The following is a 14558-nucleotide window of genomic DNA, read 5'->3' as shown; positions in this document are numbered from 1 at the left end:
TTCCTATGTCTGTATAGATATATCCGGATACAAATATCATTATCACTGAAATTGATTTCTGAGTTTCACTCATGGATTCAAATATCTCTGTATCTTATATTCTGCATATCTCCTATATGACCTAAATATACTGTTAAATTTGTGGTGAACATCTTCAGATTAGCAAATTTGCATTAAAAAAGACATGCTCTTATAACAATTTTTTTTTTTTTTTTTTTTTTTTTTTTTTTTTTGCGGTACATGGGCCTCTCACTGTTGTGGCCTCTCCCATTGCGGAGCACAGGCTCTGGACGCGCAAGCTCAGCGGCCATGGCTCACAGGCCCAGCCGCTCCACGGCACATGGGATCCTCCCGGACCGGGGCATGAACCCGTGTCCCCTGCATCGGCAGGCGGACTCTCAACTACTGCGCCACCAGGGAAGCCCGCTCTTATAACATTTAAAGGTACCATCAAAATTACATTTCATATTAATTTATTTTAATACTAAAGATCTCAGATTCACAGTAAACTCTATTTTGAACACAAAGTGAAGCCCTTTAACTGTAAGGGTTTCTAAGTATGAATTATTGTCAAATGCCCTCCATTTCTGCCTTGATGACCTACACTAAAGCTTCTGATGCCTGCTAATCATATAATGGGTAAATGAATAAAGGACGCCAAAAAGATTACGTGATGACTTGAGAAAGTGTCTGTATAGAGGTGTCTGCACATTCTAATTAAGTTCTCCTGATGTTAAAGTTGCAGGAGACCATGAGTTGTAATAGTGTAAACTGTTTAGGTAAAAGAGGCAAGGAAGAGAGAACATTATGTGAACACACTGGTCAGATAAATGAAAATAATTTCATGTAACAAAGTCTGGTTCTGTCTGCCCTAAACCAAGTCATATTGTTTATTTTACAACTTGGGTTAGTAAGAACATGATTACCATTTAGGGAAGTAGTTTTCTGTGAAATTATTCCCTAGCTCATTTATCATCACCACCGCCAAGTATAAAAATTATCTTCAATCACAATCTCGATTTACATGACTTCAAGAATTAGAACTAAGAAAAATGGGTGGCAATGGTAGGGAGACCAGGCTACTTACTTATTAAGTGATTCAAACGCAGGTCTTCTGGCTGCTAAACTCATATTCTTTCCACTATGCTGTACTAGCTCTTTCTCAATAATAAAGTCTAAAGTAAGCTTTCAGAGTTTGCAAAGATCTACTATCTCATTTAATCTTGGAAATAATCCTGTGAAGTTGGGGCAACATAATATCTCTAATACAGAGGACACTGGGTACCCAGGGATAAAATAATTTATGCATAGAAGATGGACTGAATGCCTGGCAATATCCATAAGGTGCAAATAACTACTAAAAAACCTTACTGTGTGCAACTGAAGTATGTGACCTTTAGAGTACGCATATTCTTAAATGAGTACAATGTATCTGTTACCCTTATATTCTAGGGATGGTAAATACCAGATATCTGTACTGCTCCTCTTCTCTTCCACCGTAATCCTCCAGCACACTCTTTTCTGCTAGGCCCGAACCCAGCCTCAGAATCTTTTTGAACACACAGTTCCAGGCAGCCCCTATCAACTGACACAGATAAAATCTGCATTCCTATTCTGACTCTCTCCATTAGGGCCCACATTATATAATATTGCGGAATATATAATATTCTATAACATCTTACGGAAAAACCCAAAGGAACTTTTTGTCCAACCCAATATTTGTTTTTGACATTTTGTCTTTGCTTTTGATTGGATATTTGTTTTCATGGTTCTCACGTTATTTCACATTTGTATATATTGTCTTCTCCAGGTACCGGGACTCTACCTTATTTTGATCTCAGAGCACCAGCTGCAATGATTCATACACAGCAGGCACACAAGGTGTTCTGAATATACCCGAGACAAATGCATGGTATTTATGAAAAAAATCTGAAGTTAAAACAACAACAACAAAACAACAACAAAAACCTTCCCTTGTTTCTGATTTTAATTTAGGCCAGGAGTTGGTAAACTTTTTCAGTGAAGAGCCAGATAGTAAATATAAGTTCTGTGGGCCAAATGGTCTCTGATGTAACAACTCACCCCTGCCATTATAGTGTAGAGCACCCACAGACAACATGTAAATGAATGAGTGTGTCTATATTCCAACAAAAATTTACTTATGAACACTGAAATCTGAATTTTATATAATTTTCACATGTCACACATTATTCTTCTCTTGACATTTTCCCCCAACAATTAAAACATATTTAAAAAAAAAACATTCTTAGCTAGCAGGCCATAGAAAAAGAGGGGGTAGGCTGGATTTGGCCGATGGGCCATAATTTACTGATCCCTGGCCTAAATCTGTGGTTTTCAAAGTGAGAACTTCAAGTGGTCTGCAAGATCCTTTCAGCAAGTCCAACTACCTGTATGTGAAGCCAGATTTTCTTTGTACGCTTCCCCCAGAACAGTGTACAACAGACTGACTGCAGGAGCAAATACGAGGATCCAGCTGCCTTCCATTAAGCCAGAAACTGAAGAGATTTGCAAAAATGGAAAACAATGCCAATCTTCTCACTAATTTTTCTTTGTTTGGAAAATATATGAACGTTATGTCATAACGTTCTTTGTATTAACATGTAATGGGCATATGATCGATTTTTTGAAGTGGATTAATATTTTTTAAATTCCTCAGTTTTGATTTCGAATTAGATGCCAACAGCTATAACCCATGGAAACAAAAGCTGTCTGGGGGGCCCTCAGTAAACTGTCAGATGTAAGGGGATCTTGAGACCAGACAGTCTGAGAACCGGCTGCTGAGCTAGAGTGGGGTGAACGGATTCCTGCCGGCAGGGCCGCCTAGGCCGAGTGGGAGCACGTCCTTAGGTCAGGGCACCTGGCAGACGGCCTCATTTCAATCTCCTTCTCGACTTCCCCCACCTGAGAGTTTCCTGGCATTTCTTTCATTAAATCCTGATTTGGTAAAATTTAATCCCATACAATTTATGTCCTCGTAGAATAAATCTGGTGAAAATGTGGGGTGATTTTCATGAAAGAACTCTTCTGCTATGTGCAGACCATAAAAACGCTTTAGCCTTTGTCAAAACAGACAGCTAGATGCAAGTATCTCTCCCTGGCTTGTCTTTTCCAATCTTTAAAAAAAAAAATTACTATTCTAATTCTTTGCCTTCAGAACACCTCTCAAAATAAACAGATTCACTGGCCTCTTTATAAATCACAGTCCCTTTGACTTGGCTCCACAAAAACTGTAGGAGCCCGGTGCTAATCAGCATCCTCACTGGCGTTAAATCTAAAGAAAGGAAATCCAGTAGGCATGGTGCAAGTTTAATTGATAGCGTTAATAATAATGCACAAAAAAATCACATTTTGCAAGTAAAGTATACGCATCTTATAGGGCATCTCAAGAGAGTCTTAATATTTTGATTGTTCTACCATTTGAGACTTTTTAAAAGACTACTGTAGAAGAAATAAAAGGGAAAGCTGTCTTAATTCTAGTGTTATCATATGTAAGGAAACCTTACATAAGGGAGCTCTTCTTTCAATATAAGTTTACTCTGTCGTAAGTTTTAACTGTCTAGACAAATGATGTATATACTGCTGGCCTGGGGAAACCTCTCCCTCACCCCCCATTTTAGAGAGAATTAAAGAAACAGTAACTATAATTCCAATAATAATCATTTTGTTGAATTATATATCCTTAATTATAAAGTGTTTTCACGTGAGCATATGATTCTAAAGATCTTTATAGTTTTCTCTTATGGAATAGTAACTTTGTAAACAATAACAAAGTGGGAAGAAATTTCTATTTTTGGGTATTTGTCCTTTAATCTGTATTATAAAATATCTAAAAAAATCAAGAATTATGATCAGATGGATGCTAAATCTGCCATAATTTGTGATTACTGGCTCCAAGTAGAAAAATAAAATACATTTGGCTATTTTGACCAAGACCAAAACTTCAATTCCCTAGCATCTTAAGACCAGAAAGGCACTAACAAATTATTACCTGTTTGGGGGATTATTACCCATTTGGGGGAACAGTGCAAATTATATTAGGGAGATTTTGGTAGCTGTGTTGTTCAATGAAGAACAAAAAAACGGATTTAAAATGTGGGAAAAAGTGCTTACTGTTTAAATCTACAGTAAAAGCAAAAGTCTCACCATGATTGCAAAACATTCCAAATTGTGAAACTTAAGTTATTTGTAAAATAGACAAAAGTAAAGCAGCTTCCTCAGTCATTTTTTGAGATCTCAGCATCAATTTAAAGAAAATGCTTATATTTAAAAGAAAGCCTATTTCAAAATATGAATCCCTATACTAAGTACAAATATGAACACGAAGTAGATTTATATATCATGCATTTCTGTTCCATGTGTATGCACAAATGAAGGTGATATGAAACTAAAGTTTTAAAAAAAACTTTATTTGCCTCAATTCTTTAAGGAATAAAAGAGCCTCAAACCTAAAAGAAAGAACAAAGTTGATGCTAATGTAAAAACAATAAAATTACATAAAATTGTTAAGTGGACTATATGGAAAAAGAGCGGGGGAAAAAAGGACATATGTACTTCACTGTATAGAAAATATATATTTCTGCCAACACTGTCTACAAAATTTTTTGGGTACAACTAATAATTTTTTCCACTCTCATTTTTAAATCAAAATTATGTTCATTAAAAACCTGAATATAATAAAGTTTCTTAGGAAGGCAACGAATCCAAAGCTCACATGGAATTTATACTACCACCAAGATAGAGGGATCAGGAGAATTCTGGTCTCATATTTGAGAAGACACTGCTCCTGCTACTCTAAAACAGCAAAACTAGAATCAAGGTATGGTTGTTTTAAAGCTTGGCACAGCAGTTTAAAATGTGAAAAAACACCACCGTTATTTTAATAAAATAGCTTTCAGTTTTATTTTCCCAATTCCCTCCCCAGCAGTGGGACAATAACAGTGTAACTTTCTCTACCTGCTGGGGAGTTTTCTTAGCACTTTGTGGAAACTGTTAGTTTTCAGAAATGGGCAGGCTGATGTGAACCAAAGTTAGACCAAATACAGAATTGCAACAACAATACAAAAGCAATTTAGAAAGAGGATCAAGCCAAGCAGATAAGCGAACTCTATAAAATCAGATTTCTGGGACTGTTCATCCAGTCAGTTCCCTAATTTCAAAAAGCCAAACCAAAGCAAAGCATGCTGACTTACATTGCTTCTTTAGTTCTTTCAGCTGTTGTTTAAATTGTGCAAATTTCTCATTATTTTGAAAGTCTGCGTCAGAATTCTTATTCTGTAAAGCCAAAAACTTCTTCTCCACTAATAATTTTAGATCGGGTATTTTTTCTGGACGCTCTTCTTTTACCTGAGGAAGACAATAAAGTTACTTTAGTTAAAAGTTAACAATGACACAGTCTTGTAACAGTACTTTTCTCTCATTTCATTCAAATAAAAGTACAATGAGGTAGAAAACAGAATTCCCCCCAACAGAGAACCAGAAACGCTGGGACTTGTTCCAGAACAGACTGCTAGTGAACAGCAGAGGGAATCATTCATCCCATCCCATAGTTTCCTTTCTTAAGCTATGCCTTCAATTGCCCTGCTAGCTTGCTGCGTCCAGACAACTGCTGGGGAAAAATTTCACACCAGTGCAACTGTGTCCTCCACCTTCACCAGAACTTGACCATGATGGCTCCTTCCTTTTACTTAGGTCTGTTCAGTCCCCTCTCCTTCCTCCCGAGGGCTCATTCCATCCTTCATTCTCTTCAGCACTCCTCTTCTCTGGCCCCTGGTCCCAGCAGGTGAGTGTGGCTCCTACTTCACAAAACAGGTAAGATTTCAACCTTAAACTTCCACCACCTGCTGCCACAAGGAAAAAGTGCCCCTATTCTGTTCAAGGCTAAACTCTCAATCTTTATTCTTTTTTACCCCTCACAATATTTTATTATAAATTTTTCAAACAGGCAAAAACGTGGAAAGAATTGTGCTTTACCATTCAAAGTCAAAAGACGATCTGCAAGCCCTCTGCTTCGATTAGCTTTTGTCATGGAGGAAAGAATTAGATTATCTTCTTTTGTTCAATTGCTATGCATTTTAATTAGCTGAATCGAAAATGAAAATTAAGCACGAAACCAAAATGCCTAAATCCATATTTAAAGTACAGAGTGTAGGAACTGTCTACTCATTGTACTGATGAAACTCAACCAGTGCTGGATCCACCATCAAAGAGAGGTGTGAAAAAACATGGAGAGGCCTTAATGACAAGTTATACGTAATTAAAAATCTAAACCAAGTCCTGTAAGCCTAAAAAACCAGTAAAGCTCAGTTTGGCTAGAGAAGGTAGAAAGACAATTTAATAATGCCTTATATCTCAAGAATAAGAGCTATTATACGCGGTGACTGGCTATCCTCTGCCTCTACACTGGACAGAACAAGTTCAAGATAGCAGCATGAAGAGGTCAGAGTAGATAGATACAGAAAATAAATTATGAGTTTTTAGAAAAGAATTATGGGCTCTCTTTCTGGATTTATAAAATAAAGTCAACTCACATCCACCTGAGATGTTAAGGGGGACATCACAGGCAGGCATACAGGTGAAACTTCTCAAGGTCTTCGATCAGTATGAAATTATTATTTAAGCTGCAATGGTCAGAGAAGATCTGATCTGAGCAGATTATCAACAAATGCAGATGTTCTCTTCCAACAAAGTCTCTAACCCACTCAGCATACTTCATTTCCTTCATTCAACTACACCACAGCTGAGGAGCTGGGCAGAAGAGTGCAGGGTTGAGGGATGGAGAGGGTAGGCATTTTGAGGTTGACAACACAGCAACCTGAAGTATGACTAGGAAAACCTGAACACACCAAATTTAGTGATTCAGAGTACTTTCTCCCCCCACAGCAGAACCTCGAGAGAACTGCTCTAAAGTACATAAAATTCACTGCGGCAAATATCTTCTCTGGAAACTTGATGCTGCAGCTGGCATAGCTATCCATTGCAAAGAGAACTTACTGTACTCTAGCTATCAAAATGAGAGCCTGGAAAATACTAAGCTCACTACCTGTTTAAATCAATGCAATAAATGGGGATTAAACTATATTTTTAATGGTTTCCTGCTTCGTTTGTATCTTCAAGATAAATAGATACATAATCCCAAAAGGGGAAAGAAAAAAGCCATTCTTTGAGTAGTTAGTTGATCATAAGTGTTACCTAGCCTGGAAAAGGTAAGGATGGCCCTCTTCTCCTAGGACAAATGTAAAATACCTCAAAGAAATTTGAGATGGGAGGAGAGGATCTATTAGATCCTCAGTCCATCGCTTTCCTACGGATAAAGTTCCTAGATACAAGACACAAAACCTCAGTTTTAAGTCACTGGGTGTATTAGTTTGGTAGGGCTGTCATAACAAAGTACCACAGACCAGGTGACTTAGACAACAGAAATTTATTTTCTCATAGTTCTGGAGGCTAGAAATCTGAGACCAAGGTGACAGCAGGGTTGGCTTCTTCTGAGGTTTCTTTCCTTGGCTTGCAGATGGCCAGCTTCTCCCTGTGACACGGTCTTCCCTCTGTATCCAAATATTCTCTTCTTAAAAGGACCAGTCATTGGATTAAAATGAGACACCCCCATGACCTCATTTTAACTTTCATTATCTCTTTAAAGACCCTATGTCCAAACACATCCTGAGATATTAAGGGTTAGGACTTCAACATAATGAATGTTGGCGGAACACAGTTCAGTTCATACACTGGGCTAAAGAATTTTGAAAACAGAATTTTAAAAATAGCTTATAACATCTTATGGAAAAACCCAAATGAACTTTTTGGCCAACCCAACAGATTGTTAATCTTTACACCATTATAATTTTTAAATGATAGACACTACTGAGAAGTAAACTTATTGGACACCATACTTAGAGAAAGAATTTAATACTGCCCTGGGGAGAGAAAAGGTCATGTTTTTAAGTACTACCTACTTACCCAGTGAGTGCCCTCTCCATGCTAAGCTTTGTAGCTAAACAGGAGAGAGGACCAGAAAAGTTGGTTGGGAGTAGGGTGGTGAATAGCTTTGGGAGCCAGGCTATGCACATGAGGCCTGACCTGATAGGCAGCAGGGAAAGACACTAAAATATTCTAAGGAATAAAGTAATAATACAATGAGAAATTTCTTTCTTTCTTTTTTTTAATGACGGCTGTAGTTAAAGCATAGAGGATGCACTAAGATAGGAAGGGAGAAAGAAGTTATTGGACTATGTTAACTAATGGTAGAGGGGCAGGCAACTTGACCAAACTGTAACACTATTTTTGAAGCAGAATCGCTGAGTCATTTTGTGAGAGGAAGACAAGAAACTGATAATGACCTCAAGATTTTTAACATTTAATATGGGCAACTAATTAAATTTAAAATGAGAGCATGTGAAAAAAGAGAAGAGAAATGCAAAAGGACCTCTTAAGGAAAAAAAAAAAGAGCAAAGAAGAAAACCAGGAGTAAGGCATGCCAAGAAGAAAGGAAAAGAGAAAATTCCTTAAGAGACGCTTGTCCTTTGGAAAAAATGATGCAAGAGAGCTTAAGTAAGATAAGGGCTAAAAAAGAAACCACTGGATTTAATTACCAGGTACTTGGTACACTGCACTGGAACTATTTATCTGTTTCAACCTACTAGCTTGCAAAGCTTCTCTCGGGCAAGGATTATTTCACTGGTGCCCAGTGTACTATCTGTTGTACAGTAGGTGCTCAAATGACCTTGATGAACTAGTGAATTACAGGGACACCAAATTCTACTGTAGTGACATGAGAAGAGGGACTAACGGAGTTACGTGTGAGCAAGTGAACAAAGTCTGGCAGCAAAGGAAGGAGAAAGAGATGGGAAGCAGATCTTGGGAAAGAGACAGCAAAAGACACTTGTTTATTTGTACAGAGGTCAACAGTAGCTTGGAGTGAAGCTGACATGATGGAGGAGAAAGAACATGTACCTCAGGATCAGGCAGGTCTGGGTCCCTAAGTTGTGGATTTGGGGACAGTCCTTCTAGGCCTTGGGTTTCTCTCACTTCATTAGGAATCAGGAACACCCGTGTCAGTGCCATGGAGACTTAATTACACCATGTTTGTGTTTAACTCGGTACACAGTAGACATTAAATTTTCTTACTCTTTCCTTCCAACTTTAGCATAGAGCTTTCAACATGTTTGTGGACTGAGAAGCAGCCAGTGGGGAAACACAAATCAGAAACACTAAGAGAAAGCAAGTAACAGATTTCATTTGAGAAAATCCTTCAAGTACTAGGGCAAAAACTAGAGAGGGGAGAAGACCAGCTGCGAAAGCACAACAATAGTCTTTACCAGAACTCATAAATGCCCACAAGGCTGGACACGCAAGGATCTGAGGAAACCCCCAAGAAGTGTAGGACAACAGGCAGTGGTGAGGACCATGTCAAAGTAGCCGGCAACAGCCCCAGGTGAGAGGAAGCCGCTGCACAGCTCCGGGTCACTGCTGCCACGTGAGAGAGCATGCCCAGGTTTCTAAAGAAAAGTTACAAATCTAGATTTCTGTGACACCTATTATTTTTTTTTTTTTGTCTCTAAAACAATGTATAGTCCAAACAATACATCAGCCTGAAGCCAGGAGTTTGAAACCTCTGTTTAGCGCAAACAAGATATTTTGGACATAAAAAGCAAAGTACTATTGTGATCCACAATCTTTGGAGGTTTAGTGCAATTCCCAGACTTCTACTTTAGGAATGAAATATGGTCCTTTCAAATAGGACAGAGAAGAATGGGAAGGATGGGTGTGGGGAAGAAAGGGGAAAGTAAGGATTCCATTCTGACATGCTAATCCCAAGTATTAATGAATAACTTGGGCTCTAGACTTGAGATTAAAAATTAGGCTCTTTGCTAACTGAATGACCTTAGAAAAGTTACTAAATGCATCTAACCTTAATTTCCTCACTTGTAGATAGAAAATAATGACAGTATTTCCCTCACAGTGTTGTGGAGAGGAAGAGATGGGATGAAACAATACAGCACTGATGAGCTATCTGTCACAGAGAACAGTCAATGAGGACTAAGTGTTATTGTTGTGTTTATAATTATATATATCTCCAGGGTGGCTGGATATCCAGGCCCGCAGCTCTGTGGACTGACATGAACACCCACGTGGAGAAATCAGGGTATGGATTTTAATGGAAACCATGGAAATGAATGGGATTACCAAGGAGATGAAATAAACAGAAACAAAATAAAAGTAAAGAGAGAACTCTGGAGAATATCACATTTATGGGATAGCTAGAAGAGTCTAGAAAGAAAAAGTGTAAGAGTTAAGAAGACAACCAAAAGAAAGTGTCCCAAAAGTCTAGGACATTTCAAGATCTGCCAAATGCTGCACTGAAGTCAAGCTAAATAAGGATTGAGAAGTGTCCGTTGGACTCTATGATTGGCTCACTGAGGACTTTAGCAAGAGCCCAGATGCACACGCACAAAGTGCTGACTCCAAAATATGCAGATTTTTGTTGAATGAATTGTTTCAAAAACATGGAGCAGTGATAGGACAGAACACACAGATCGCCAAATGTTCCAGAGACTCTCCAACTAACTGCTCAGTTTGAGCTCAAAATCACTGTGAATGTTTAGCTGCATTTAACAGGAACCCAACACTCCTGTGACTGCAGTATTTCTCTGACGTCAGCAAAGGAAGGCAAATCACAGAGCTGACTGTAACAATGAAGTCAGACCTGTGGTGGCTCTGTCCCTATGAACAGAGGCTCAATGTTTTAGGAAAAGAAATAATGGTAGGAACTAATGGCAAACTTGGTCCTTACCCATACTGAAACTATGTATTATTTTCAACATGCTTTAAAATAAAATTTTTAATAATTATATGATGATAATACACTTCATTTCTTTCAAACAATATTGTACACATATGCAATTACTCAAAGTGTATTATTTTATTGCCACAGGGCAAAGTCAAGGTCTCCTCCTCCAGTTATCATTATTGCCTGATAGCTATTATTTCACTGGGAGGGGAGATCATAGGAGCTAAGGATATTAAATGGGCTGAGTCATTCATACACTTTTGAATCATGTGAGAATCTAGTATAAAATTAGTCACTCTTGTAACTGAACCAAGACTCAGATGGATTTACTCTCTCCAGAACAGCCACTGTTAGATGTTTAGCTCCCAAAATAACATATACCTGATGATTTACATTTTGGAAATCACACAGCCTTTAGAAGTTTATTATAGGTACATAAAAGAGAGAAGCACTATGCTTCGTACGTTAAGTATTCCAAGTTCTAATTCATAGTCAGTCTGATCTAAGGCTATGGGACCTACTTTCATGGGAATCCAGAGAGAATTGCCTCAGCTGGTCCTAGAACATTCATTCAACAAATATTTAGAGCCCCAACTGGGTACCAGGCATTATGCTAAGCACTGAGACATTTATGGAGGTTGGCCCACACTTATGACACACCACCAACCCAACTGGTCATACACAGGGTAAATTTATATAGGCCAACACTGTCTCCACCTTTATATAGCAAAAAAACTTGGAAAAGTTTTCAATGAAAGACATGTCCAGGCTAAGAATCATTATGCTTTCACTGACTATAACCTAATTGCAATGGAGACACATTATATTTTCTACAGAGTTTACTACACTGCCTTTGCCCTGTTAAAAAAAAAATACATATATCACACACGCTAATGATGACCAGCATGGATTATACCCTTCATCTCATGCCCGTTTCTGTTGTCAGTTGCACAATCTGCACTGAACTCTGTTGGACCCAGTTATTTGTAGTTGAGTGAGTTTCCTAGTGCCATTATATAGTTTGACTTCTGACAAAAACAGCAAAGAGGGAACACTTCCTCGTTGAACATTATGACACACTGAATGCACTTCTCAGTTTGCCAAGGTGTTGTAATACACCATTACTGGGCAGCGGCCAACCAGACATGGAAACATCTTTCCTCTTTCAAGCCTTTCAGAAAAAAATTGAAAACGAATAAACTTAAACCTGTGAGAAAGTGCCATTGGTCTAGTTCTAATGGACCAGTCCTATTGGAATAGACAGTTGTCTAACAGATGGCAGTTGAATGAGGCAACCTGCCATCTATGTGCATCTGTTACTAAACATTTATGCCGTTGAAAATTACTCCAATAATTTCTCATGGCACCAATCCCACTATAAGATTATGACCAACAGGAGTCGCATATTTATACAGTACAGTAACAGGATTCCCATATTGGGGAGGGTGGGCTGGGGGCAAAGGAACCAAACTTCTGATTTGTCTCTCTGGGCTTTGTTGCTGTTGTTTGCTCTTTCTTTCTTTCCTTCTCTGGGCAGAATTCATAGAAATATGCATTATTTATTTATTTATTCATTTATTCATCCATTTAATAAATATTTACCAAATGCCTACCACATGCAGGCATTGTGCTAGGCATTGGAGATTCAACAGTAAACAGCCTAACCTGGTCCCTGTTGGTCTCATGGGGTTTGGGGTATAGTGGAGTAAAACAGTACTATTCAAAGAGTCAAACAAATACACTATCACCAGCTGTGAGAAGTGCTGTGAAGGAAACATATTAGATGGTAGGAGAGCATGTAACCACAGAAATATAGAGGACATCATTTCATAGGCAATCTTTTTAGGCACTGCTCTATTTAAACACAGGTCATGCTGAGGGGAGGGTGAGATGAGGATTTTTTATTGTTGTTATTAACAAGCACTTTGCAATTGCACAAAATCTTTCATCTGAGTGGTTCAAAGCCTTATATACCCAAGTGTCATTATCCCAATTTGACAGATGTGAGGAACGGGCAGCTCACAGGTTAAGCGTCTTGCCCAAGGTCATACTGAGTCAGTGACAGATGGCTGCAACTAATTCAAACCCCCTTTCTTTCTTTTTTTCCCTGGGGACTTGCACATTTGGGACCTGTCTAGAGTGGGGGGAGCGAGGGAGGGGGAGGGGCAGAGGACTGTTTGAAGAGAATGAAAGAATGAATAGGGGCAGTCAAGCTCTAAGCGGGGGCCCTGAATTAGCTAACTGATTTTACCACATTTCCTTACAAACAATAGTGCAGTCACAGGGGACTGGTTCCAGGAGACCCCACATATACCAAGATCTAAGGATGCTCAAGTCCCTTAGATAAAATGGTACAGCATGGTCGGTCCTCCCATTTTGCAGGTTTCCTTTCCGCAGATTTAACCAACTGCAGATGGAAATTTTGATCCACGGTTGATTGAATCCAGGTTGCGAAACCAGTGAATACAGAGAACCAACTGTGTATTTATTGAAAAAGATCTGTGTGTAAGTGGACTCTTGCATTTCCAACCCCTGCTGTTCAAAGGTCAACTGTACATTTCCTGAATGCTTACTATGACTGGCACCTGCTAAGCTTGACATCATCATCTCAGTTGATAATCCCAACACCCCCTGGAAGTTTGTTAGAAATTGTGTTAGAAACTCCCTTTCAACTTAACTTTGCTTTGCATGTGCCTCCAAGTACCAACTCAGAATGCACTTTTATACCTCATCTTAATTTTATGAAAACATACTTGACTTCAGGCAGATATCCTCAACCTTCAGTGGTCATTTGTTAGCTCTCACATGAAAAGATACTTATTCTGAAATTTGGAATTGCCTTTCCTGTCCACCAAGCCTCTGTCATCTACAGAATTACTCAATGCCTTATTTATCATTATGGTATCTCACTCAAGATTTGAGAATAAAAAGTACAGCAATGGGTTGATGCTAATAGGATATACTGGTCTCACCAAGTACCCCATTATCCAGAAAGATGATCTCCTAAAATGCTAAATCATCTACTGAAGATTCAGTTCCAGTGCTGCCTGGGAGACAGCGCCTCATGAGGTTAATGTCCCACAGGATGCCTGTAACCAGTGAATAATATGTGACATTGTTTCTCTGATAGTCAGAACACATGGACCTAGGAACCAAGGGATGAAAGTAGAATGAGTTGTAAATCTTCTCCCCCCTCATCACACCTAATGACCAACTTGCATTTTTTCTCCCATGGCTGCAACTCGAGTTCTGCTGGTCTAATAGTCTTAGTACTCAAGAGAAGAATGATTTCACCAAGGGACTCAACAATGCCTTCACTGATTTGGAAACTTAAACAGCAACCTAGCAATTTTGAGCTTCTCATGACACTGACTAGACAGACAAAAAGTGAGGTTACAGAACTGGTTGGGGCACTGAATCTGAATTATCAAGGGTAAACAGGATTGCTGCTACAGAGTGAGGAAAAGGAGGTGTGCATCTGGAACCTGGACTGTCTCCTGGTTTTGCCATGTCTAGTGGTAAAAAATAATGAAAGTCCGTAACAACTCCATACAGGTAGAACCATCAAGAACACAGATATCCCAGGAATGAAAGCCTAGGTGTTATAGCCAGATAAAAACCTACCTCATTAAGGAGTTGGTTGACGGTGAACATGAAATGGGTATTGGAGAAGGGAGTTAAAATGCCAACTATGGTTCAGGACCAATAGGAAAAGCTAAGTATCCCGTCATATTTCTTCCTTGGTCTGACA

The 14558-nt window shown here is 38.8% G+C and overlaps 1 protein-coding gene across 2 annotated transcripts in view; it reads right to left on the bottom strand.

The window, feature by feature from the left end:
- The window catches only part of NSMCE2 (NSE2 (MMS21) homolog, SMC5-SMC6 complex SUMO ligase), a 223843-nt gene that overhangs the window by 140510 nt on the left and 68775 nt on the right, over positions 1 to 14558 (bottom strand). For both annotated transcript variants that reach the window (XM_060128250.1, XM_060128251.1), the window contains exon 4: positions 5211 to 5357. In XM_060128250.1, the coding sequence (XP_059984233.1) occupies positions 5211 to 5357 (147 nt within the window). The remainder of the gene's footprint in view (positions 1 to 5210; positions 5358 to 14558) is intronic.

Source organism: Lagenorhynchus albirostris, chromosome 17 (assembly GCF_949774975.1).
Source record: "Lagenorhynchus albirostris chromosome 17, mLagAlb1.1, whole genome shotgun sequence".
Lineage (NCBI taxonomy): Eukaryota > Metazoa > Chordata > Mammalia > Artiodactyla > Delphinidae > Lagenorhynchus > Lagenorhynchus albirostris.
This window is presented reverse-complemented; position numbering and strand designations above follow the sequence as displayed.